At 29.9% G+C, this 27,756-nt stretch overlaps 3 protein-coding genes across 4 annotated transcripts; all 3 read left to right on the top strand.

Moving 5' to 3' along the window:
• The first annotated feature begins 5,360 nt into the window (after positions 1-5,360).
• LOC114756238 (WAT1-related protein At1g25270-like) lies at positions 5,361-20,529 on the top strand. 2 transcript variants are annotated; one of them, XM_028945171.1, is made up of 8 exons: positions 5,361-5,370; positions 16,631-16,824; positions 17,556-17,618; positions 17,764-17,880; positions 18,351-18,591; positions 18,692-18,850; positions 19,878-20,029; positions 20,180-20,529. In XM_028945171.1, exons 2-8 carry the CDS (start codon positions 16,631-16,633, stop codon positions 20,403-20,405), a joined length of 1,152 nt encoding a protein of 383 aa, XP_028801004.1. In that variant the 5' UTR covers positions 5,361-5,370; the 3' UTR covers positions 20,406-20,529. The 2 variants fall into 2 exon arrangements, with proteins under 2 accessions (XP_028801004.1, XP_028801005.1); XM_028945172.1 differs by lacking the exon at positions 5,361-5,370 and having other exon boundaries at positions 16,464-16,824; positions 18,692-18,823.
• On the top strand, positions 5,680-11,395 carry LOC114756236 (WAT1-related protein At1g68170-like). Its single transcript, XM_028945169.1, has 7 exons — positions 5,680-6,005; positions 6,882-6,944; positions 8,567-8,683; positions 9,443-9,707; positions 9,857-10,015; positions 10,138-10,289; positions 10,769-11,395. The coding sequence occupies exons 1-7, from the start codon at positions 5,797-5,799 to the stop codon at positions 11,016-11,018; spliced, it is 1,215 nt and encodes a 404-aa protein (XP_028801002.1). The 5' UTR covers positions 5,680-5,796; the 3' UTR covers positions 11,019-11,395.
• A 2,466-nt stretch (positions 20,530-22,995) lies between the features above and the next one.
• Positions 22,996-26,583, top strand: LOC114756228 (WAT1-related protein At1g25270-like). Its single transcript, XM_028945164.1, has 7 exons — positions 22,996-23,189; positions 23,814-23,876; positions 24,015-24,131; positions 24,406-24,646; positions 24,762-24,920; positions 25,533-25,684; positions 26,367-26,583. The coding sequence occupies exons 1-7, from the start codon at positions 22,996-22,998 to the stop codon at positions 26,581-26,583; spliced, it is 1,143 nt and encodes a 380-aa protein (XP_028800997.1).
• The last annotated feature ends 1,173 nt before the right edge of the window (positions 26,584-27,756 follow it).

Below are 27,756 nucleotides of genomic sequence, written 5' to 3'. Positions count from 1 at the left end.
TATTAAAATTATTTTTGGTTAACATTTATCTAGTACTCAAAAATATTTTTTTAGATGTTTTCAATATCTTAAAGTATTTTATGATTTATTTAGTACCTTAAAACATTTTTTCACATGCATTTAATGTTTTAAAAAATTTTCTATTTCTTGATATTGTATCATAAAATATTTTAGAATACTAAAAAATATTTCAGGATACTAGATAAATCATAAAAGACTTTAGAATACTAGATCCTAAAATATGTTTTTAGGTAAGCCCAGTCACAAAGTATTTTAAAATAATGAACATATATGAAAAAATATTTTAGGTACCAAATAAATCACAAAATACTTTAAAATATTAGATTCTTAAATATTTTTTCAAATGCATTGTCAAAAAATATTTTAGAACACTAAATACATATGAGAAAATATTTCAGAATATGATAAAATATTTTAAAATATTGAATATGTGTAAAAAATATTTAAGAGTATTAGATAAACTTTAACTAAAAATAATTCTAATACATATATTTTTTTGTAATAAAAAAAAAAAGGTCTCTCATGCTCAGCACTCAAAACGTCCACGTTTTGAGTGCTGAGCACTCCGTGCTCATCAAGATGATGAGCACGGAATGCAGATCCGTATTGGACGCATCCGCGGAACTGTACGTGAAACCTGGAAAGCTACGACTTACATATGATTTTTTTAAACATGTTAGTAATCAAATTAATTTATAGTTAACTGGACCGTAATAATATATTCTCCATACTTTAAACTAAATTGATAATCTAAGTGACATAAAATAATAATTCACTCTCATTTAAATAACTATCTTGATTTTTTTTTGGGTCATAACTCACAAACTTTCTATAAGATCACATTTTTATTAAGTTTCTATAAAATAGTGTCAGTGAGTCAAAAATATTTTGAGGTTAGCAGCCGTACTTTTTAATTTCAATGCTGTAACAAATATCTTCTATTCATCTTTTGGATCCACTTTCCACATGCACTCCGCAACATATTCCACTTATTAAATTGTAGGGCACTAAGTGTTACTTTTTAGAAGCATTCTAAAATTATAGAGAAAAAGTACAACATCACAAGTTCATTTAATATTTAATATTTATTAGATTAATTAATATATATGATCATTTAAGTTGGTTCTTTTACAACTTGCGCCAACCTCCATTAGTACACGTATATGTATATAATTATCGAAAAAGATAGTTACAGTCATTGGTTGTTTGATTAGTCAAGGACGAGTTGGTATTAAACCACAAAAAGTACATCCAATTAAAAAAATTTAGCCGTAATCATATGTCAATTAATCTGAAATGAAAAATCATATTTTTAACATGAATCACAGCATGCCAAAGTTCAATAAGTTCACCATTTGTATTTTCCCTAATGTTTCACTTCACCTTTTCACGTGTTTTGGTTAAATCTTAGTGGGATTTTATTTTTCTATGCCTAATTTTCACTTTAAAACACATGCACCAAACTCTAAGATGTAATGAATAGAGTCATTTGTTATACCGTATTTTTATTATGAAACTTTTAACATCGAAAGAGATTCTAGATATCCGTCACGAATAAATTTCAATTCGGGTTAATATTATTATTAGCCTTTATAGTTAAATCGATGTTTAGTTTTGGTCCATTAGCCTTTATAGTTGAATTGATGTTTAGTTTTGGTCCCTATATTTTCAAATTATTGACTTTGATACCCATCTTTGCATAATTTTTTTCGTCTGAGTTTAACAAGTAGTCTAGATATTTTTTATAAGTTTTGGTTTTGGTCAAGAATGAAATTAACCCTAATTTATGTCATAAAGTGTCACCAGGTTATCAAAAGATATTTCATACAACTAAAAGAAATTATGAAGATGACAAAGATGGGGTGATGGTACATAGTTCAATAAAATTTTCCATATTTGTAAAATCTTATAGATTTTTATTTTATCTTTGAAAAAAAATACATAATGTCCTTTCAATTTCAATAAAATTATATAGATTTTTAATTTTGGTTTAGAAATAAAAATATTTCTAAAATTAATAAACATATACTCGATAAGAAATCACAGTAAATTAATAAATCTTGATTTACTTTTGTTGAAATTACATAGACCTTTTTATGTTTATAAAATATGCGAAATTTTCTTTTAAAATAGGAAAAAAATACGCGATTTCCACAAACTTTTTTTAAGGGTTGTGTGAATTCTTGTTTTTTCTTTTTGGTTTTTAAGAATGATAAATGTAAAATTTAAAGAAAGAAGTTGTTAAAATTCGAAAGAAAAACCCCATATGTTCAACGCTGCCCATTTATATAAATTACCTATCGACTAGGTTATTGCTCATAACAAGGAGCAAAACTCAAATAGATAATTTTCAAATGTCTCATCAACTACTAATACGAGACATATATGGAAATTAGTCAAATTAATAAGATGACCGTAATCACGATGTCTCCTCTCTTTTTTCATGACGAACATGTCATTAATCAAGCTATGTTAAAAAATATGATTTTCACACAATAAAATCAAACTTTGAAGCATGCTTTGTGTTGTGTGTTGTGTGTCTACCAAATCCTCCACTTTGTCTTCTCAACTTGCTGTAAATCGGATATACCACAATCCATTTGGTTGAATGAGAAGGAAAATGAATGTGATTTGATCTCTTCTTTAGAATGTAATTTTCATTTTTGCAATTTTTATTTAATAGTAATATATTACTTTTTCATTAAAAAATTATATGTTAAATTGGTCTATCTATTTATATTCTATTTTTTATTTAGTCCATACATATTGCCAATATTTAGTCCATCTTGAAAGAAATATAATAATCTTCCGGTCCTCAATATAAAAATTACTTAACTAATTTAAGTAAATTAAAAAATTAAATAAATTATTTAATTCTAATAAATATAACGTGATTTATCTAGTAGTATTTCATACTCCTTGTAGTATGATGTCATGCATATACTCTAAAATGACATATAATCTAAATCAAATAATAAAATTAATAGCTCTCTAATTTTCCCAAGTTTATATTCTACGTCCAAAATACCAACATTTCTCTAGATCCTTTCATTAAACTATTCTTTGTTGTCTATGAAATTTTCCCCCTTGAAATACTAATTTATATGACATGACAAATAATTAATTTTCCATTATTAATCAAGTAGGGATGCAACTATGTTCAATAAGCTTAGAAAAACAAAAGTAGCTAGGAAGAAGCTTCAAATGGAAGATACCTACACACACACACTCCTCTAGTATTTAATATATAATCTCATTATTGAATTGATCTTAGTCCTAAATATAATATCTAATTCTTATATTTATCAATTTTTTCTAAACTACTCTCATTGATACTCCTTTAACCATAATCAAGTAGGGGAGAGAGAGGGATGATATTAAAAAAGATAATTACGGTGTTTTCGGAAAAAAAATATATCATATTTTTTATAATCAATTAACTTACCTAACTTTTTTAATCTAATCAAATTAGTTAAATAGCTCTTATATTAAGGATTGGAAGAGTGTGTGTGTATAGATTCAAAAGTGATGGCCATATTATATAATGGATGACCCTAGACTCCACTAATAAGCCTTGAAGGCTCTTTTGAGAAGATGGTGTGTGTTTTCTTGGACTTGAACCAAATAAAATTGAATACTACATAATATCCAAAATGGCATTTGCTTCTTTCTTCTCTTCTTCAAAATGTGTGTGTAGAGTGCTAATTAATATACTCCTCCGGTTCTTAATATAAGACTTAATTGTTAAGTTTTTTTTGTCTTAAATATAAAACTTATTTATCATATTTATTAGTTTTTTCTAAATTATCCCCATGGATACTCCATCAACTATAATCAAGCAAATGAGGGAGGAAGGATATTAAGAAAGATGATTATGGTGTTTTAGAAGAAAAAAAACATGTCATATTTCTTATAATTAATTAACTTATCTAACTTTCTTAATCTACTCAAATTAGTTAAATATTTCTTATATTGAGTACCAGACAAGTACATGCTGATGAGGATCTATAACCTGAAAAGAAGCTTGCAAGCAAAAATCCACACTTTTAAGGGACTAATTAAAAAGGTTATATGTGTGTGTGTGCATGTTTTGGCACGCTTTTGACTTGTGTCCTCAAGCAACATACGGTGGAGGCGGTAAGCCAGTTCGCTGCGGAGAGATTTTCTAAAAGAATTAGTTTTCAATTCCAAACAGAAAATTAATCTTGGGCAACATAAAGTGAAATTTGTCCCTCCAAATAAATTTAATTATTTATACCGGGTGACGTATATTTGTACGATTCCACAATATATATATATATTTATATAGCCTTATACAACATTATCATAATTAAACCGGGCGGCGTATATTTGTACGATTTCACAATACACACACCCACATTTATATATATAGCCTTATACGACATTATCATAAAACAAGGAATCACACAAACTTTATATCAATTTTAATGGAAATTACATTGACATTAGTTTCTCTATTTTAAGACTAAACAAAAAAAATCTCTTCATAAAGTAGGAAAATATGTATAATTTATTCTGTTTAGGTAAAATTTGTGTTGAGATTTTAGAAATAAAGTAAAACTTTTCATACATTTTAAAAAATAAAATACTCTTAACTCCCATGCCTTCAGATAAATGAGACAAAAAAAGGTTTAAATCTTATTTATTGGGATAAAAATAATTCACTCAACTAAGTCTTACATCTATCATCAGAAAAACATATAAATATAACCAAATAGCGTGTGTGTGTGTGTGTGTTCTTTCGGCCCTCATAAAGTAAACTCATTTTCTTTCAGCCACACTTACTCCAAAATATGAATTCAGTTTGACAAAATCTAGAGCATTAATTCTTTTCTTATTTTGTCCTCTTGAACAATTTTGTTCTGCTAACGTCCTTTTGAACAATTAAACTCTATAATTAATTAATTAATTCATCATATTTTAAGCAGTACTAGCTTTTAACAAAAATATATTTGAAAAATTTTACATATTATATATATAACAATTACTCTATATATTTGGCCAAAACAACAATTACTCTATATAACTTCTTTTTAATTATTACTATTTTTACGTACAAATATTCCTTGAGTTTTATGTATAAATATAAAAAAAAATCTTGTAGTTCTTAAACTTTTGGCTCGCTTAAGACTTTATCATTTTATTTTATTTTTTTTTTAAAGAAAATGATCCTTATCAATTCAACTCATAAATCATTCATTCTATTAAGGCTGATGTGGCAGCCAAGTCACCATCCATCATCATCGCTTGAAAAGGAATGAGTTGTAAACGAAATAAAGGTTCGGAAACCAAGTCTTGCGAAATTATAATTGAAAAAGTGAGTTATAAGTGTAATAGAAATTAAAAAGACTAAAACATTAATTTTCCTCACGTGTACCCGTGCGTGTGTAAGGAGGAGTAGTTAAGGCGTGTAAGTGAGAAAGATAGTGGAGGGAAGCCCAATCAGCACGTGTCGAGAAAGCAGGTTGAGAGCGTTTTCCACATTCATGTACCTCAACGATGACGTCACGTGGGAAACACCGCCACTTCCCTCCTTCTTCCTTTGGAAATTGAAACCTTCTACACCAATTCATTTCCTCCATAAATACCCTCCTCACCTTCTCCCCTATCTCACCATTAAACCCTACAGCAGTTTCATCTTCTTCCTTCTCTCTCTCTCTCTATCTCTATTCTCAACCCTAGTTAACTAATATTCCTCCGTCCGAAGCTGGTGGCGCCGCCGCTTATTGTGGTGGTTGTGACGATCGATAGATCATGACGATGACAAAGGTGGCCGATGTATGGAATGTGGTGCACGGTTTGAAGCCGGCGATGTTAATGGTGGTGGTTCAGATAGCATTCGCCGGCGTCAATGTTCTGTACAAGCTCGCCGTCAACGACGGCATGAACCTCAGAGTCGTCGTTGCTTATCGCTTTATCTTCGCCACTGCTTTCATTGCTCCTGTTGCTCTCATTCTGGAAAGGTCGGTTTTTCGTTATTCCTATCTGACAATATTTTCATTTTATATTTTGGTTCGTATACATGTTCCAACGTTTTATGTCGGAGTTTTTGTGTCGGATCGATGTATTTCCAATGAAGCAATAGTATTTTGAAAACAAAAACAAGTCTTATTCTATTAGGTGGGATTAGTTATATGAATCGCATGATGTTATTATGCTATATCAAGCAATAATATTTTGAAAGACTAGCCAAAACAAAATACTACTATTTTGAAAAAGCTGGATTCTTCTTGATAGGATAGACTTCTTCCTATCTCGACTCACACTTTGACTTTTCATGTCATGATCAATTCATCCTCCCATATGGTCACATTCATTTTCGTGTTTGGGAAATGAGAGAATCAATTGTGGGGAAAAAATCTCTTTCATGTTTTATAACCTTTTATACGTAAAGTCACTTAAAATATGCTAATTCTAAAGTAGCGGTTTTATGCGCATACGTAGATATTTATCTAAACATGCATGCCATATAATAATAAATTTCTTGAAATTCAAGTGGAAATGATTATACTTATTGTGTTTCTGTTTGCAGTGGTAATAATTGAAGGAGTTGAGCAATATAGATAATATTATAATAATAGTTTTGAGGAGGGAATATATCTACGAGTCTTTTCATCACTGTTTAAGAGGTTTCACGAAGCAATAGCAATAGCAATAAAACACACAGACCCACACACAAAATTCCACCATCAGAATAATAACTAAAGAAAGAAATTATGGAAAAAGGAAGAAAAGGCTTGGCTTGTTGGTGCATCTAATAGAACATGCTGAAGAAAGAAAAAGGAATAATAGTTGGAGCCTCTTTTTCATTTTAATGAATAATGGCAAACTATTTGCAGGAAGAAGAGACCAAAGATGACTTGGAAGGTACTGTTTCAGGCATTTCTTTGTGGCTTATTTGGGTAAGCATCAAATCATTATTAACCCATTAATAATTACTAATAGTTAGTACTAACCATTATGCGCTTTTCTGTTCATAATTCATATTGGAATAATTAGTTTCATAGTATTATATCTGAATTCTTTTTCAATGAGACACGTAAAAGGTCAATTTTTGCGGGGAAGAAAAGAAGAACAAAGAACATGAATTGGATTTTGCGGCCTTATATAAAATAACCCTACTTTAATTTTTATATTATAGGATTAAAGGAATAAGAAACCTGAGGAAAAAGTTGGACTGAGAATTGACTTTTAATTGATTAGTGTCTAGTGATGATCAGCTGTCGTTGTTGATTCTTTTACGAGTATATTAATATATATAGATATATATATTTTGTGGCAGACACTTGAAAGAATACAGGGTCATAGGTAACTCTGATGTCCCATAATGATGTTTTCTTTCTTGGGAAGTGGCAGTTTTAGTGGGAATTAAATGCAAAGTTATTATGAAAATTAGAAGAAATAGAATCGTGAGCATGCTTGACTCTTTCTCCGCCTCCCATTTGTAACTTTACGTGAATTATGCAGTCTTTTCTAGACCTCAAATTATATACTTTTTTTTTCTTCTCTGTCACCCACAATTTAAAATAATATTTTTATTAAAAATTATATATTTTTCTTAATTTTAATTTTTTCCCCACTCAAGTTATTTATATTCCAAGCGGTTGTGTATTTTGGACCCTTATATCTATAAATACCTGTTAGGGCCATTTTCGTTTTCACTATTTATATGTATGTGTGACGTGGAGATATTCTATTTTACTTTTCTTCCCACTCGAGTCCAATCGGTTGTGTGTTTAGGAGACTTGTTTCCATCAAATGCTTATATAGGAACTTGTTTGACTATTTCTACGTATAAGTGACAAGAAACACAAGCATTAATTGCAATCACTTCCACGAATTATCTTGAATTTTATTGAAATTGTGGAATCCTATGTGCTATATATTTTTAAAACTTAGACCTCCTTTTAAAAATAATATAATTGCATTGAGTTTCCCTGACTTTTCATTTAATTTACATCAATTAACTTCCTATTCATAAATTACACAATACCCTATAAACTTTTCAAATTACATAAATATTAATCTTCTTTTTCTTATAATTACACAAATATTAATATATTTTTAGGATAGGTTTTCTCAAATATATATTATTTTTCCAAAAAAACTTTAAAATATCACTACCATATTTATCCATTAAAATATTTAAAAAAAACTAACATATTTTCTTTACAATTATTCCTCCCGTCTTTAATGTATAACCTAATTAATTAATTTAAGTAGATTGAAGATGTTAGTTAAATTTGTTAATAAAATATTTTTTAAAAATATCCTAAACATTCTTCTTAATTTTCTCTCTTCTTCCCCTACTTGATTATTAATAGAAAAATATTAATCGGGTTAATTTGAAAAAAATTGATAAACATGTGACATAAGTCTCACATATAAGATCAACATCAACTTCCGAACTAGGTTCTAGTGACAAAGGAGTATTTGCCTTTTATCCTTGACATGGTTGTGTATGGATATCATTTTTTTAATGACAAATAAACTAACTAACTAATATGTTATTATCATTGCGTAGAGGATCAGTGGCACAAAACTTATACTTGGAAGCATTGGCTTTAACATCAGCAACATTTGCTTCTGCGATGGCCAATCTTATTCCAGCCATCACCTTTATCCTGGCCGTCTCCTTCCGGTGAGTTTCCTTCCACTCATAATTAACTTTCTTTCTTCCTTTTTCTCCTTTCTTTAATCACTTTCTTTTCTTATTCTTCTTGTTAGTTCCAATCCTTTCCCCTCTCTTTGTTCATCTTTTTCTCACAAATAATATAAGTTGGTACTCATTTCGGATTTCGCCTCCGCAAAAGTTTCCTTTTTTTCTTGAAGCATATACATCACTGCCCTATTTTGACGGAAAGCTTTACCGGAAAAAAGTAGCTTACATACATGACTAATTTCCACCAGTGGTAGAGATTCACATTCTCGAAGCATACATCACTACCCTTTACTCAAAAATCTCATATTTTTCGCATTAACTGTTAAAGAGTAAATTTTGGCCATTCACATTTTTAACGAAAAGGACAAAAATGCTCATTTGTTTTGGGGAAAAAAAAACTTTCTGATATTCACAGTACAGCTCTTTCTCGAATATTTTCATGACAAAAATTAGTCTTAACCCTCATAGATACTGATAAGGAATCTAATTAAATTTATTATCTATAAAAATGTGTATTTTTTTTTTCCTGAAATATCCACTCAATCATTTACACTGGAAGTTGCAACATTCATGAAAAACATTTTTCTATGTGTTTTTTTTTTTATTCAAGATGGAAACAAATTACGAAAAGTATTACAGATTTGAGATATAAAAATTAATTGAGACACATTTAGAACGAAGGCATATCTTTTACAAATTACGAACAATACAACTCATGACATCTTAAATTTTGAACAGGTTGGAAATTCTAAATTTAAGGACGGCAGCAGGAAAGGCCAAGATCATTGGAACAATAACAGGAATAAGTGGGGCTATGATTCTAACATTCTTCAAAGGTGCACAAATAGACACAGGCTCCTTCCACGTCACCCTCATGCATCATCGCAACGGACACGTGGCATCACCGCAATCTTCCACATCATCAAGTGGTAGTAACACCCTCTTAGGTGCCCTCTGTGCTCTGGGAAGCAACTTCAGTTATGCTACGTGGCTCATCATTCAGGTATATATATACACATATTTCCCTTAAATACTTCACCAAGTGTCGTTATCTTTTACTTGTCGTTTGTCGTTTTACTGCTAATTAAATTAAATAATTTCTTCTTCTTGTTTTTTTTTTTTAATTTTGGGTTATTTGCGTTAATAATACAGACTAAGATGAGTGAGAGTTATCCATGTCATTACTCAAGCACAGCTTTGATGAGTCTGATAGGTTCAATCATATCTGTTGGTTTTGCTCTCTGCCTTGAGAGGGATTGGTCTCAGTGGAAGTTAGGTTGGAATGTTAGGCTTCTCACTGCGGCCTATTCGGTACGTTATATATTAATTATTGTCCAAACTTGTGAAAAATATGAGATTTTTGATTTTGTGCATAAATCAATTTTTGTCATTAACTAATTACATGAAATTATTCTAAATTATGAATATTACAGGGAATAGTGGTTTCTGGAGCTATGGTGGTGGTGATGGCTTGGTGTGTACATATGAGAGGCCCTCTTTATGTGTCTGCTTTCAACCCTCTTTTGCTTGTGTTTGTGGCCCTGGCTGGGTGTTTTATGTTAGATGAGAAGCTGCATCTTGGAAGGTATATATAGGATTTTAGTTTGCTTCATTATTTTCAAGAAAATATGATTTCGGTTTTTTAACCCTAATACCGTTAGTTTGAAATGATTATCTTTTTTTTGTAACAATCATAATTATTTGAAAATTAAACTAAATATTTGGCACCTAAGAATGTTTTGTCAATGTTTAAAATTGTCATGGCCAATTAGACTGAAGAGACATTTTATAAAATTAAGATTAAAAAATAAAACTTTATATAAAGTTAAACAACTAAATTTGTGTTTTTGCCTGCCTTACTACCACTGAGCACAATTTTTGGTAGCTTAAAGTTTATATAACACACATATTTGTTAATCATGGACATCTGAATACTCTTATGCATGTATATTTGTGTGCCCATACATGCCATCATGTACGTTTGACCAAAAGCATGCATGCGCATTATATTTTAATATATTTGAGTTACTTTATTATTGATCACTTAGTGCCACAAATTTGCAGTGTAATTGGAGGGGTATTGATAATCTGTGGGTTATATGTGGTTCTATGGGGAAAGGGCAAAGAGATGAAGAAGATGAACCAACTTGTTCCATCACAAAGCCTTCATGAAATCATAGTGACATCTCCAACAGAAGATAAATGTGCTCCACATAACAATAATAGTGATGATGAAGCTATTAGAGATGGTGATTATTCATCAGAAAATGCATGTGATCAAGAGTTGCAGGATAACCAGAATAATAAAAGCTAGAGATCGGAGGAGGAGGAGGAGGAGGAGGAAGAAGAAGCAATATGAAGAAGTAGTTAAAATATTATATATTCAGTTCTTTTTTTTTTTTTCAAGAAGTTTTAGGTTATGCCATCCTTTTCTAATAGCTCCCACACTTGTTATCAGCATTTTTGGTGGCTTAGAGGAAAAGCAAGAGATAGCCGTAGATGCTTTATATATTTTTATTTTCTTTGTTTAGTAGTTTATTTTGTTTTATATATTTTAATTTGTTTTAATGTTCAGTCCGGAAAGCATATTTCCAATTGTAACATATAGAAGGAATGGCAATAAGTTCTTTTATTTTTAATTTTCTGTTGGATCATATATTATCAAATTGTGCCCTTGTTGTCGGATTGGGGGATCTGGTTTCTCACATTTACACACTTTTTTGTGTATGTTGTCTAAATTTGATCCAGATGTTTTCAAAATTTTCTTAATGTAAATTATTTTTTAAGTGATAGATAAAATGTTATCATAATTTCCTCTAAAATTAAAAAATAAATTACAATTTAATAAATATAATGGAGTGTAGACTGTTCAAATTAAATTTCGAAGAAGTCAGATAAGATTTCTCTGATTAATTAAGATCTTATTGCAGGAGAGAGATACAGAATCAGTTTAGTTGTATGGCATCTTTTTATTTGAGATAAAAATATATGTATTTTGTGAGAATTAGTTAAAGAGAATAAGTACGTAATTTGTCTATCTTTCACTAAAAAAAAATAACATTAATTTTCCAAACTTAAAAGAATTAAAGTGAAGTGTCCAAGTACCAATAACAGTTTTATAAAGATGAGGCTGCCATCTTTCATCACATAAATTGCCTACTTTTAAAAAAGTAGCTTTGTCTATTTAATCCGAGGAAAATATTTCCAAATAAAAAGCAAAGGGAAATGAAAAAGACATAATATAAAAGAAACAACTTTGTGGAAATATGAACGATAATGTCCTTTAAGAATCTCATCAGGTAATACATATCCACAATCTATGCACATATATGCCCCATAATTGTGTTTTAGGCACTATACAAAACCAATAAAAATATATTAATTTAGAAAATGACATATAAAATATAAATTATTAGTTTCTTGAATAATAAAAAATAATAAATTCATCTTGGTAACAATATATAGTGCAATAGGATTATGCAATCCATGTAGTCGACCTCAACTAGTGAGATAAGGTTTTGTTGTTATTATTGGTAAGTTATTTTTTAGATAAATTGGAACATCTACCAATAATAGTTTGTCTACTTTTTTGAATTTATAAACCCCTAACTTTAAAAGTACAAATTATTTTTCAAAGTCCACACAATATATATATAAGCTCACTTAGTTTAAATAAAACCGTCATATTATTAGCTCAACCACGTAAATAAATTATAGTCATTCATAAGAAAATAAGTGCCAGGAAAATAGATGGATATAACAAAAGTCAAATCACAGTAATTACTATCCTAAGAGAAACAATGATGAAGATCAAGGACAAGAAAATGGGGGGGGGAAAAATTAAACAAAGACTTAAAGACTAAAGCAAGAATTTGACTTAATAATATTAGGTAGTCCGTTTGAATTAGATGTAAAGAATTGATTTTACTTTGTGTAAGGTAAATGTACAAAAGTTTTTGTCTCCTAAAATGTAAAATTAATTTGAGAAACAACACAATGTTGCTATTTCTCCATTATAAAAGCCAAACCATCTAGATTAAATTTAGATTGTCCATATTTTTAGTTCTATTTGATATTATTTCTACATTCAATTACAATGTATTGCATCTTTTAAAATCGAAAAATGAAACGTGAAAAATTTTGTGAAAAATTTTAAAAGTAAATGTGAAGCGTCCAGATTCGTTGAAACAGCAGCAAAAGGAACTTTATTCGTCTAGTCTTGGGCTTTCTATTTTTGTCCTAAGATGTCTCATACAAGCCAAAGAAAAGAGAATTAGTGGTTAACTAAATAAAGTGGAAGAAATTCAAATGGTCTGGCCGTGTGCACCATTTGATCAGAAAAATAGGATTTGAAATCAATTAATTAAGAAAGTCTGTGAAAATATTTTAAATAAAAAATAGAATAATTTTTGTTTTGTTGCAAATAATAATATGAAACATAATTAATTAGGGGCTAAAATAATAAAAGAATTGTTGGCAAAAAAATAAAAGAATTATTTATGACATAACCAATCCACTTGCTTCACACCTTTGATTTCCATGTATGCTTTTTCAAAATGGTTATTTCATCTTTGTTCTTGTTGCTTTGTTCACATTACTTTGATCTAATGTTTTGCTGGTCCAACAATTGGTGTTCAATACACACACACACACACATATCTTCCCTCTCTGTGGAATGTGGATAGATTGATTCTATGTTTTATTTTCTACTTTTGTTGGGTTATGATTTTTTGATTCATTGGTTGCCGATCCATATGGTTGTTGTGGTGGTTTGGTGGTTGATTTTGGTGGTGCGATTGTACATAGCAATATTGAAGATGAACATATATGCATGCTTTATTTTTTTTTATGAAAAAAATTAATTTGTAGATTAATACAGTTTCACCTTATTTTTAATCAAGTTCTTGTAATATTTTTTTTATTGTTATGAATATTATATGGATGTCCATTTGCCTCTTTCTCTTCAACTTCACTAAATAACTTCCACTATGTATTACTCCTCTACTATCCATTTAATCTTATAACTCACATCTACTCACATTTATAAGATTGATCATCCACTATTTGTCATTTAAGAACAAGTGTAATCTATGGGTAAGACTATACCTATAAAAATAGGACATATCATTTGTGTTGTGGAGCAAGTAAAGAAATACAATAGTTCTCTTATTTTCTTGTCTTCATCTTTCTCTACTCTACTTTTGTGGTTCCGTTTCATAAGATTTGTTAGGTTCTTGTAATTTTTAACTCAATTTTTAATTAATTTTTTATAGCTTCAAATTACTAATAAAAAATAACTACAAGGACCTATTTAGGAATCAGATAAAGTTATAATGATCAAATTAAAAATTAGGTAAAGTTATAAGAGCTTACAAATTAATTTTTCCTTTTTGTTATTTGGAAAGGACATTTTTGAACTTTTCATAATATAAAAACACATATCGAATAAAAAATTATATGAAAAAAATTATACCCATGATAAATATATATATGCTTTTGAAACTTACTCTCATCCAAGTCGCACATTCTTAAAATAAAAAAATAAAAAAAACTCTTTCTAGCATATGAAACGAAGTGTTCCCTTTTTTCGTTTTGGTGACAAGTGCTCCCCTTTTCATAATTAAAAAAACACATATCAAACACTACCAAATTGTAAGTAAATTTAAAAATATAAAACATCAAAAACTGACTTCAGTTTCAAAGTACCAATGATGAAAATAGTAAGAAGTTACAAACACTCGCACTTAATTTGAAATGCAAAAGAAAAGAAAAAGTCCATTAGGTTAGAGGGTTACACTCCACATGCCCAACTTGCACTAAATGGAGAGAAAAAGTGAGGAAAAACTCAAAAAGGTAAAGAGCACTTATACGTATAGAAGTGTGTAAAAATTTATAATATGTAAAGAAGAGCATTATGAGAATTAATTAATCCATTTTTTAATATATTTTATTCCCATCTAGAAAGCTTGAAATTGAAGAAGTTTTCTTTAGCAAAAGAAATTAAAAAAAAAAAAAGGAAAAAAGGAGTTGCTAGGAGGTTGTTAAACCCAATTCGAACTCGTATATCACATAGTGGTCCTATGTGTACCCCACCAAAAAATTAACTCTTTTCTTTTAATTAAAATCACATTTGAATTATCAATTAATTAATTATATTTACCTAGAGGGTACTATATATTTAAGCGATTAAACATAACCCTGTCCTTTATATATCATTTTCACAACTAATATAACGTTATTAAAATTCAGGTGACGAATTGAATTAAAAAGTAAATTAGAAAAACTGATTACGTTAATCAAACTGACGAAGGTAATTATAGGATTTATTACAATTTAAGCTCAGCTTACGACTACAGTGCTCTATCTCCTGTGTAACTTCTACATCCCTTTGTAAAATATAATGATAATTATTGGTAATAATATTCAAATAAACATAATTAAAATAAAAGGTACATTTTCAATCTAATGGTTGTTTGTGAGATTTTTGTTACAGTATTCATAATATATATTTACAGATTGAATCAAGAGAAAAAATTTTCTCCAGATATAAATATTAATATATTTTATCATCAGTTTTGTGACAAAACAAGAAAATGACCACACACAAAAAAGACAGATTTGTTTACGAGTAAAAATGACAAAGAAATCTCAATTGAGTTTGATACTCAAATTTGATTCAATAATATCAAATAAAAAAGACAAATTACAAAAGCGTGATATAAACCTGAATCAAAATATAAAAAAAATGGATTGAGAATGAATAATTAAAGAATCCACTACCCCCACCCTATTCCTAAAATTAAAATTAAATACAAGTGTTTGGAAATTAATATATGTATTTATTTGAAACAGGGTGCTGAATACATACAACACATCGGTTTTGACCTTTTGACCATATGTCTTAAGGCCTTTTTGGTCGTATTGTAGCGGAAATATTACAAAAACACATTACCTCTTTTTGTTCGTTAGTCTCATTAAGCGTGCAAAACTGCAATTTTCCTCTTCCTGGATTTGAAAGCCAGCTTTGTGGCAGACACAATTAGCGCAATCACGCTAATTCATTGAACAAAAATTTACTAATCCTTTTAAAATTTTAATTGGCTTTAAAAGTGAAAACAAAATTAATGCCCTTTTAACTTATTAATAAATTAAAGATCAGCACTTTTAATTCCATGATGGATTGATAGTGTGGTGGTTGATAGTACAAAATTACCTCAGTTTTCATCCCATATTGTCTAAATAACTAATTTTTTTTCCAAATAATTTACGACACGAAACAATAGCTTCAAGTGAATCAATAATAACCTGCTACAGTTTATATTATATTTTTTTAATGAAAAAATTGATATTTAAATTAATGGACTATATACATGTGAGTGTGAAATTTATATTTAGATTATAAAATTTTGAAGCTATACGAATAGTAGGCATATGGCAATTTCTACGAAGCTAGGTTTGTACAGAGCAGAAGAATGGCAGAAGCATATATGAGAACTAAATAAATCAAACTTGTTGAAGATAGATGATGGTCTATGAAGTGAAACTATGAACCACAACATCAAAGGTTGTCTCAAATTGACCAACTGAGATTCATTCATCACCAAATGTCAACAAAAACGTGTTTTTCTTCGAACATTGTGACTTTCTCCGAAAACCTAAATCATATTCTTCTTCATCATTCCTGCTTCGTCATTGCCCATTATTATAAGTACCCCCTTTTGCCTTCCCTAAATCTTTCATATAGATTCCTTCATTAATAACTCAAAAGACTCAAACTTCAAGTACCCTTTTGCTTCCTTATTTTATCCAACTTAATTTCTTACATATTTGCTCCATATTATCGTTCTCAGAGGCTCAGAGTCATATTCTGCAGAAACTTGTAGAAGCTTATTATTATATCAGTTAAGTCATATTATTGTGTGAGAGATGAGGAATCTATGGAAAGCAGTGGATGGGTTGAAACCAGCTTTGCTGATGTTAAGTGTACAGATTGCTTTTGCTTCTGTGAATGTGATGTACAAAGTTGCTATTAACCATGGAATGAGCGTTAGGGTTCTCACTGCTTATCGTCTCATTTTTGCCTCTGCTTTTACTATTCCTCTTGCTCTTCTTCTTGAAAGGTACTTTAATATTTATTTTCCTTCCTTTGTCCTTCATGTCTTAGTTCTTGCATTTCTTGCTTATTTATATTCCTTCCTTTATCTTTCATATCTTAATTCTTCCATTTCTTGCTTCTATGTTTTCTCAATCTTGCATGCATGAACGTCTCACGTATTGTTCAAATTCTTAGAAATTAAATAACTCGTATATTTTACTGCAGCTTGTTAGAATTTCTATATCATAAAAGGTAGTACATATATATAATATACTCTACAGTTTATTCATTGTTTTTATTTTTCTTGAAATATTGGGATTGCGGAGAATAATTTTCATAATATTTAATTATTTTTATGCACTAACTTGTTGAGAATGTGTGCATGTGTGTCATGTTAATATTTTGAAGTTTGACAAATTATCGTATCCTTAAATTTAACATGTATATATTATATACTATGCCGATGCCTCCAATAGGTGGATACCATTATTATTATTCTTTAGTTTATTTTTAATCAAGATTAATACTTTTTTTCAGTTTAATTAAATGATTTAACATTCTGTTAAAAAAAATGATTTAACATGAGGACAGGTGTTTTTATGACAAACCAGCCATCTTTACGTTCTTAACAGCTGATAATTAACACAAGCATTGAAACCTTAGGACTCTTAATTTTAACTAAGCTAGTTACTGTATCTCTTTGCACAAGATTAATCAATTTTGCCTAATTTTTTTCCTTTTTATTTATATTTTCAGGAATAAGACACCAAAGCTGACTTGGAGGGTATTGTTCATGGCATTCTTTTGTGGTTTATTCGGGTAGGAGTTTGATTACGTGTAAATTATTAAGTATCAAATATATAAATATATAGAGCTTAAATTAAATATTGATTAACATTTTTTTTTTTGATGAAGTGATTAACAATATTATCTTACATGGATCATGTTATAATTGATATTGCAGGGGAAGTTTGTTTCAAAACCTTTATTTCGAAGGTTTGGCTTTAATATCTGCGACGTTTGCTTCTGCTGTTTATAATCTCATTCCTGCTGTCACTTTTATCTTGGCAGTCTGCTGTGGGTAGGTTTTCACTCTCACTTATATTGTACAAAATTAGACCAAATATTTTTCGATATATTGAATAGAATCTAAGATGTTTTTGCCAACAGAATAAAATATAATCTAAGTCAAGTCATATAGTTTATGACTTATAAATATAGCACTTTTCTATAATCTTAGAAAATTTTCACTTTTTCTACAAATGAGAAATTCTGATCATTATAATTTAACTAAATTGTCAATCTGGTTCTTGCAGTTTAAAAACTTACAATCAAGTCCTTAGATTATATGTACTTTTTGTCTCTTTTATTTACTTAAATAATTTATATTTGTAGAAATGACTTTGTTATGTAAACGAAATTTAATAAAATATTGACAAAAGGGTATTCAAAAGCAATTTCTTGCTTTATAAAAATTGTTTTAAAAATCCTGTTTAAGTGCCTTAAAACTGATATGAAATTTGTGTTTTCTTCCTTCCTTAATGGTGACAGATATGAGAAATTAAATCTGGGGAAGGCAGAAGGGAAGGCAAAAGTGTTAGGAACAATAATAGGGGTAGGAGGGGCAATGATGCTAACCTTCATGAAAGGCATAGAAATCAACATTTGGACATTTCACATTCACCTTTTGCGTCACAACAACACTTCAACCTCACAACATGGCAGCAAATTGCTTGGTGTTTTCTGTGGCATCGCAAGCTGCTTCTGTTTTGCACTTTGGCTCATCATTCAGGTGCGAATGTTTTGCCAGTCAGACCGATCGGTCGATCCATCGGTTTAGGATTGTAATTTATTGTGTAAGTAAGTTAGGTTGATGAGTGCATGAATTGCAGGCAAAGATGAGTAAGGAATACCCAAAGCATCATTCAAGCACAGCCTTGATGTCCACAATAGGGGCAATTCAGTCCACTGTGTTTGCTCTTTGCATTGATAGAGATTGGAGCCAATGGAGGTTGCATTGGAATGTCAGGCTCCTAACTGCTGTTTATTCGGTAAATATATAGATATATATATATATATATATATATAACTAGATCATTACATTATTATGTTTGTCTTTCTATCAAAATAACTTCCGCTAATTTGATAGGACTCAATTTAAGACCATATTCCTTCAATTCATTTTTCAATCAATCAATATGGGATTATATATATATATATTCTAATATTTTTCCTACTACATTTTTTTCTTCATTTCTTTAATGTCCCTGATTGAATGGTTTTGATATCATAATATTAGATTATTTTTAGTGAATTAAGGTATGTCTTTCTCTCAAGATGGCTTGGGCCAATTTGATAGGACTCACCTTAATACTATATATATACTGTCAACTTATTCTCCAATTACTCTGATTTGGTATGAAACATTGATAATGAGAGGTAATGATTGAAATTGAGATTGAAAAACCTATTAAAAGAGTATTTAGTATGATGGATTATGTTTGATACTTAGACTTAGGCAAACTCATATAGGTGGAATTAGAAAATAGCCTGAGGGCGGTATTTCCCAGTTCTACCCACATGAGTTTGCCAAATTCCAAGTAACAATCATAATCCCTCATACTAAATACTCCTCCGATCCTTAATATAAAATCCATTTAACTAATTTGATTAGATTAAGAAAGTTAGGTAAGTTAGTTAATTCTAAAAAATGTGACACGTTTTTCCTAAAATGCCATAATCATCTCTCTTAATACCCCATCTCCCTCTTCTACTTGATTATGATTGAGAGAGTATCCATAGGGGTAATTTAGAGAAAATTGATAAATATGAGAAATGGGTCTTATATTTAGGACCAAAACGAACTTAACAATTGGATCCTATATTAAGGACCGGAGGAGTATTTTTTTAATGAATTTTTTCAATCGTAGTCTCAATCTATACATCTCATTCTCAGTGATTTAAACCAAACGATGCCATAGGGTCTCATGTATTACACTAGGTCTCTTATAAATAAGTACACTATTCATAGACTTTTTTTTTTTTTTGGACTCAATATTCATAGACTTGTATATGCAGGGAGTAGTGGCATCAGGAATAATGGTGATAGTGATAGCATGGTGTGTGAGGATGAGGGGCCCACTGTATGCCTCAGTGTTCAACCCTCTCATGCTTGTGCTGGTCGCCATCGCTGGCTCCCTCATGCTGGATGAAAACCTCTACTTGGGCAGGTAATCTATATTCACTTCATCTTCTTATAAAATATATATATATATATATATATATATATGGAGGTATGTATGTATGTATATTTATATATATTTCATATGTATAAATTATTATTTTTTGACTCTGGGGATGTAATTTGTGTGCGCGTGTAGTGTAATTGGAGCAGTGCTGATAGTGGTAGGGTTATACCTAGTGTTATGGGGAAAGGGCAAAGAGGCCAAGAAGATGAATCAGTTAGTACCCTCCGATCAAATCTCTCAACAATCTACAGCCGTTGAGATTGTTGTTCATCAAGTTTCTTCATTATCCAAAGCTGAACAACCAGTTGAAGATTCCCAGAATAAGCCCAACGATGACCAGAACACACCCTCCTTATGATTGTCGCAGATTGATAATTGATAATAAATATATATAATGAAGCTTCAATAATGATTTGTAAAGTAAGTTTGAATTTATTTACAAAAATGTTATCAATCATTTTTCTATATATGCTGGTTTTAGAACTTATCGATATGCATTTGCAACCTAGATACTCCTTCTATTTCTTATTATAAAATCCAAATAACCACATCACGTTATTGAAGAAATATGATAAAATTAATTAGTCAAAAGTAATAAACACATAAAAAAAATACTTTTTCTTCAAATATATCCTTATTTATTATAAGTGGGCGTACTAATTGTGACTGAGAAAAAAGATGAGATAGAGAATATATATATATATATATATATTAGTATATGAGAAAAAGATAATAAAAGATAATATATTAATTAAAAGTGAAATGAGTAAAAATGTATTTATTATTCAGACAAACTCAAAAAAAGTATTATAAAAAGAGGTCATTCAACTGATTCAAAAAATTGAATCTTATAATAAAGGAGGGAGGATTACCATTTAGTGTACTAATCTTGGTTAATGATTTGATGATTAAAACACACCATCAATATATATAATATTAGGAGGCTATATTATTTAATTTGAAAGTTATAGACAACACAACTTCTCCCAAACTTTGCATCAGGCACACAAGGCTTAAAATCTAGCTTAGTTTATAAAATGATATTAATTGATATACATATAACACAAAATTCAAAACAACTCTCATTATTCGTAATTTATGAATAATATATAACTACATTGGGCTGGCAGTTGAGCTTCAATACGTACGGGCAACCATGCTTTTACCTTTTTCCTATTTTGTTATTGTTTAGTACTTTATATTGAGTTTGTTTCTGTCTACTGATTGTTTGGACTTTGTTTAAATAATCTTTTCGTAATGGGTCAATCTTTTTATCTGTATCTTTTTATCTTTTAATAAATTGCATTTTAATTATAAAGAAAAAGAATAATATATAACTTACATCGAAGTCTATGTAAAATGTGCTTTCATTAAATTTATATAACATTAGTTTTAATAATAGCAAATAAATAAGTTAGACGTAAAATATAACAAATTAACCGCGTTAATTTCATCATGTGTAAGCTTCATTTACATACCTATTATCACATTAGAAGAATGGATTGACAGAATGTTATACATTGATCATTATTTTATTTTTGACGAATTCATTAAATTAAAAAGTGACTATATCATATGGAAAGAGATAATTTTATGAAAATATTTATTATTAATGGAATCAGTATAAAATAATTATAGGATATGTCAAATTAAAGAAAAGTAAATTATATAACGTGTAACCAAAATCAACCATTGAATTATGATATTCAAATGATTAATTAGGCCATTAAACAAGAAAAAATGGTCATTATGAAATTGAGGCCTTAGAATAATGTTGTCCAGCCCAGTCGAAGCAAACTTGGTGGCCCAAATCCAAGTCCGGGGCTCAGTGTGGGCAGAACGCGTGAAACGTATGTCGTTCAACGGTGAGTTGTTGTTATTCATGAAGAATGAACAGGATGATGGTTATACGGGGAAAACAAAAACAGAGAGAGAAATGTGTCTACTCGAATATAATTTGGGCCTGAGTCCATATAAAAAGCAACAAATTTCCTCTAAAAAGGTGTCCAAAATACGATTGCTTCTAATAGAAACATACTTATGCGTTACAAAAAATGCTATATGTAGACAACTTTAAAAAGTCATGATACCTCGAATTCTACAAAAATAATAAAATTTTTTATCAAAAATAATTTATATAATTTCACTCAAAAAAATAATATATATAATTTAGAAAATTAAATTAAGCTTAGTGACTCATAGTGCACATGAATCATTAATATGAACATATCATAACCCAGGAAAAAAAATCATGAAGAGACATGCTTTAGTTCCATGTGACTTTTTTATATTCTTTCATAATATTAATTTCTCCGTATATTTCATTGGTCTCATATATGCAACTTTGTTTATAAAGAAATGGGTACGTCTTGTTTTATAAAAAAAAAAAAAAAAGCTTTTTAAGTTATTTATATTATCTATTTCGTGCATCATACTAAAAAAAATCTCTAATCAAATAACAAAAATTAAGTTCATATTTAGATTCTGTAATTTTGAAGCTGCGCTTACAGTGGGCATATGGCAATATCTACGAAGCTACGTTTGTAGAGAAAAAATGGCGGAGGCATCATGAGACATAAATAAATCAAACTTGTTGAAGATAGATGGTGGTCTATGAATTGAAGTGAAACTGTGAACAACAATATCAAAGGTTGTCTAGATTCATTCACCAACTGTCGACAAAGTGTTTTACTTCCAACATCGTGGCTATCTCTGAAAGCCTATTAAATTATATTCCTCTTTATTCCTGCTTCGTCATTGATGACCATTACCACCTTTTGGCTTCCATATAAATAGATTCCTCCATTAGTAACTCAAAGACTCAAACTTCAAGTACCCTTTTGCTTCCTTTCTCGTACGGATTGTTGCTTCACACACACACACGCACATATTTTGCTGAAACTCATAGCAGCTTATTATTACATCAGTTAAGTCATATTGTGGGAGAGATGAGGAATATATGGGAAGCAGTGGATGGATTGAAACCAGCTTTGATGATGATAAGTGTACAGATTGCTTTGGCTTCATTGAATGTGATGTACAAGGTTGCTATTGACCGTGGAATGAGCGTTAGCGTTCTCAATGCTTATCGTCTCATTTTTGCCTCTGCTTTTACTATTCCTCTTGCTCTTCTTCTTGAAAGGTACGTACATTAATATATATATATATATATATATATCCTTCATTCTACATCTTAATTATTCCATTTCTTGCTTCTATATTTTCTCAATCTTACATGCATTCATGTATTATATTTGTACTATTCAAATTCTTAGAAATGAGTCGTATATTTTACTTGCAGCTTGCTAGAATTTCCATATCATAAGGCAAATATATGATACGCTCCAAAATTTATTCATTGTTTTTATTTTTCTTGAAATATTGTAATTACAGAGAATAATCTTTATATATACATTATCATATATATCCCCCTTAAATTTGACTGTATTTAATTAACATGCATACATGTTGCGCCGATGCTTCATAATCATATAGATGGATACCATTATAATTAGTCGTTAGTTTATATTTTACTATCAAGATTAATATACTTTTCAGTTTAAATGATTTAACATGAGGGCAAGTGTTTTTATGACCAAATAAGTCACCTTTATGTCCTTAACTGCTAATGACACAAGTGTTGAAAATTTGAAACCTCAAGACTCTTAATCTTGACTAAGCTAGTTACTGCATCTATATGATCAAGATTAATCAATTTTGGCTAAAAATGTTTTTCTTCTTTTTTTATTTTTATTTATATTTGCAGGAAAAAGACGCCAAAGCTGACTTGGAGGGTGTTGTTCATGTCATTTTTTTGTGGTTTATTCGGGTAGGAGTTTGATTATATATAAATCATTAAGTATCACATATACGTGTGTGTGGGTGTGGGTGTGTGTGTGTGTGTGTAGCTCAAATTAAATATTGATTTACATGGATCATGTTATAATGGGTTAATATTCTGTTGCAGGGGAAGTTTGTTTCAAAACCTTTATTCTGAAGGGTTGGCTTTAATATCCGCAACTTTTGCTTCTGCTGTCTTTAATCTCATTCCTGCTGTCACTTTTATCTTGGCAGTCTGCTGTGGGTAGGTTTTCACTTTTCACTCTCACTTTCGACAGATGAATAATTAATATTTAAAAAGTGTATTATTTGGTCATATATTCTTCAACTTTTGATTACATTGCCTTATTTCGGGTAATATCTTTTGTGCTTACATTTTTTTGACATTGTTAAGTCATGCGTAAAATATTATTTCTCCTTTCTTAGAAAATTTCCAATTGTTCTACTAATGAGAAATTATAGTTCTGATCATCATAATTTAACTAAATTTGTGTTTTTTTTTTGGATCATGGTGACAGATATGAAAAATTTAATCTGGGGAAGGCAGAAGGGAAGGCGAAAGTGTTAGGAACAATAATAGGAGTTGGAGGGGCAATGATGCTAACTTTCATGAAAGGCATAGAAATCAACATTTGGACATTTCACATTCACCTTTTGCGTCACAATAACACTTCAACCTCAAAACATGGAAGCAAATTGCTTGGTGTTTTCTGTGGCATTGCAAGCTGCTTCTCCTACGCACTTTGGCTCATCATTCAGGTACCAATGTTTTGAAACTCAGACCGAACTGATCAGTTTGATCGATCAATTGGTTCATCAGTTTAGGATTGTAACTTATTGTGTAAGTTTGGTTGACGAATGCATGAAATTGTAGGCAAAGATGAGTAAGGAATACCCAAAGCATCATTCAAGCACAGCTTTGATGTCCACAATGGGAGCAATACAGTCCACTGTGTTTGCTCTTTGTATTGATAGAGATTGGAGCCAATGGAGGTTGCATTGGAATGTTAGACTCCTAACCGCCGTTTATTCGGTAAATATATACATACTACCTCCGGTCCTAATTATAAGGCCCAGTTGACTTATTTGAGGAGATTAAAGAAGCAAGTTAAGTTAGTTATTTGTAATAAATAAGTGTTGTCATTCCTAAAATATCCTTGCTAATTAAGTATATTGGCTAGAACTATCATTATTAGAAGGATTATCTTGGAAAAAAATGCATAAATATGAGAGACAAAATGGATTGGGGTCTTATAATTAGGACCAAACAAAAAGTCAAACGGGGTCTTATAATAAGGACCGGAGGTAGTATATGACTAAGATTGTTAGATTTTCAACGAATTATATATAAATTACGTTTTTTTTTTCAATGCAATTTTAACCGTGATCATAAAATTGCATCCGAGGAATAATATCAAGGTTAAAAGTACGCATTTATTTACCCTTAAATTTTTATTGAATTAGGTACATATTATTTTGTCTTTTTCTCAAAGTAGCTTAAGCCAATTTGAGATAGAACTTGCCTTAACACTATATCTACTTTCAGTTGATTCTCCAATTAGTCAATCCAATATGAAGACGGGTCTTATATGTATTGCACTGAGTCTGACTTGTGTGTGTGTGTGTGTGTGTATGCACTGTGCAGGGAGTAGTGGCATCAGGAATAATGGTGATAGTGATAGCATGGTGTGTGAGGATGAGAGGCCCACTCTATGTCTCAGTGTTCAATCCTCTCATGCTTGTGATTGTCGCCATCGCTGGCTCTCTCATGCTGGATGAAAGCCTCTACTTGGGCAGGTGATAGATGTGTGTGTCTGTAGATTCTCCCCCCCCCCTTAAAAAAATGATATTTAAAAAATAGATAATTATTTGTATATAAACATTAATGTAATTCTTGGTCCAGGCATATTTTGGTTTTGATCTCTTAAATTTGAAACTCATGATTTTAATCTCCAAAATTTAGTCCATCTTAGGATATAAGTCCTTGGAGATATAACAGTGTTAAAATCTGTCTAGTATCATAAACAATGTTAAAGGACATATAGCTTGACCATGTGTAAATAAGATAGAGGGAAAAAAAAATAAAGAACATGTCCTTAAATCGTAGCTATTTAGCTCCCTTTTTCCTCATTGTTCGTTTGAAGAGCTATTCACTATGCTGTCTTTTGTGAACTCATCCCTCTCTATATATAATTTGTTATTCACAGAAAATTCAGCTAAGTGCTATTTGATGAGTTTACATTACCACTTGAATATCATTTATAATACTTCAACAGATTTTAATACCATTACATTTTCAAAAACTAATATTTTAAGACAGACTAAATTTCAAGGACTAAAGCCACAAATTTAAAATTGGGGGTATCAAAACTAAAATGAAAACCAACTCTAAGAGCTAAAAATTATATTAAATCTATATTTATATATGTTTTATATAAATTATAATTATTTGACTTGGGGAATTTGTGTGTGCATGCAGTGTGATTGGAACAGTGCTGATAGTGGCAGGGTTATACCTGGTGTTGTGGGGAAAGAGCAAAGAGGCGAAGAAGATGAATCAATTACTACCGTCCGATCATATCGCTCAACAATCTGGAGCCGTTGAGATTTCTGTTCATCAAGTTTCTTCATTATCCAAAACTGAAGATGATTCCCAGAATAAGCCCAAAGATGACCAAAACACACTCTCCTCATGATTGTAGCAAATTTGCATTAAGAATAAATATATAATTTAGCTTCAATAATGATTTGTAATTTCACTTTATTTAATGTTATCAATCATTCTTCTACGTTGGTTTTAGGACTTATCATTTATCAAAAAAAGTTCATGACATAGATACTCCTTCCATCTCTTATTATAAAATTCAAATAACCATATTACGTGATAAATATGTATTTTTTTCAAATATGCTCTCATTAGAAGTGGGTAGTTGTGAGAGAGAATATATAAGAATAAGGGACAGATGGAGTAATGTTTAGCATACTAATCTTGGTTAATGATTTATTCAGTAAAACACATCATAGATATGTATGAGGCGCACAAGGCTTACAATCTAGCTTAGTTTATAAAATGATATTAATTGATATAAATATAAAAAATTTATAGCACCGGAGAATGTACGAGATATCTAATTATAATACTCTTCTGATCCTAAATATAAGACCCTTATACTAGTGTATATAAGGGTCTTATATTTAGGACCAGAGGAGTACTTTTTTTGGTCAGTGATATCTAATCATAATACAAAGTTTAAAACAAATCTCATTATACATTCTTAAGTTATGAATAATCCATAACTTAGATCAAAGTCTATGTAAAACGTGTTTTTGTTAAATCTATATAACATTAGTTCAATAATAGCAAATAAATAAGTTGGTCATAAGAGATAACAAATTAAGCACGCTACGTTCCTCATGTGTAAGCTTCATTTACATGTTATCACATTATAAGTGATCATTATATGTTATCACATTACAAGAGACTGTTATATATATATAGTGATCATTATATAATTTTTGAGGAATTCATTAAATTAAAAGGTGAGTATATGAATATCATATGGAAAATGATAATTTTATGGAAATATTTATTATTTATAGAATAAATGTAAAATAATTATAGGATATGTCAAATTAAAGAAAACTAAATTATGCACCATGTAACCAAAATTAACCAGTGAATTATGATATTCAAAAGATTAATTAGGCCATTAAACAAAAAATAATTTGGTCATTATTAAATTGAGGCCTTAGAATAATGTGGTCCAGCCCAGGCTAAGCAACCGTGGTGGCCCAAATCCAAGCCTGGGGGGGTTCAGGGAGGGCAGAACGCGGGAAACACATGTCGGTTAACATAAGTCATTATTATT

This window comes from Neltuma alba, unplaced genomic scaffold, assembly GCF_004799145.2.
Source record: "Neltuma alba isolate B1F8T4 unplaced genomic scaffold, ASM479914v2 tig00010377_pilon, whole genome shotgun sequence".
Taxonomy (NCBI): Eukaryota; Viridiplantae; Streptophyta; class Magnoliopsida; order Fabales; family Fabaceae; genus Neltuma; species Neltuma alba.
This window is presented reverse-complemented; position numbering and strand designations above follow the sequence as displayed.

Excerpts from the sequence above, each read along its gene's own strand:
- LOC114756236 (XM_028945169.1), top strand. The coding sequence starts at position 5,797 with ATGACGATGACAAAGGTGGCCGATGTATGGAATGTGGTGCACGGTTTG. Across the intron at positions 6,006-6,881 it reads GTTGCTCTCATTCTGGAAAG|GAAGAAGAGACCAAAGATGA; the intron begins GTCGGTTTTTCG and ends AACTATTTGCAG. Across the intron at positions 10,290-10,768 it reads GAGAAGCTGCATCTTGGAAG|TGTAATTGGAGGGGTATTGA; the intron begins GTATATATAGGA and ends ACAAATTTGCAG.
- LOC114756228 (XM_028945164.1), top strand. The coding sequence starts at position 22,996 with ATGAGGAATATATGGGAAGCAGTGGATGGATTGAAACCAGCTTTGATG. Across the intron at positions 23,190-23,813 it reads CTTGCTCTTCTTCTTGAAAG|GAAAAAGACGCCAAAGCTGA; the intron begins GTACGTACATTA and ends TTATATTTGCAG. Across the intron at positions 24,132-24,405 it reads ATCTTGGCAGTCTGCTGTGG|ATATGAAAAATTTAATCTGG; the intron begins GTAGGTTTTCAC and ends TCATGGTGACAG.
- LOC114756238 (XM_028945171.1), top strand. The coding sequence starts at position 16,631 with ATGAGGAATCTATGGAAAGCAGTGGATGGGTTGAAACCAGCTTTGCTG. Across the intron at positions 17,881-18,350 it reads ATCTTGGCAGTCTGCTGTGG|ATATGAGAAATTAAATCTGG; the intron begins GTAGGTTTTCAC and ends TAATGGTGACAG. Across the intron at positions 18,592-18,691 it reads CACTTTGGCTCATCATTCAG|GCAAAGATGAGTAAGGAATA; the intron begins GTGCGAATGTTT and ends CATGAATTGCAG.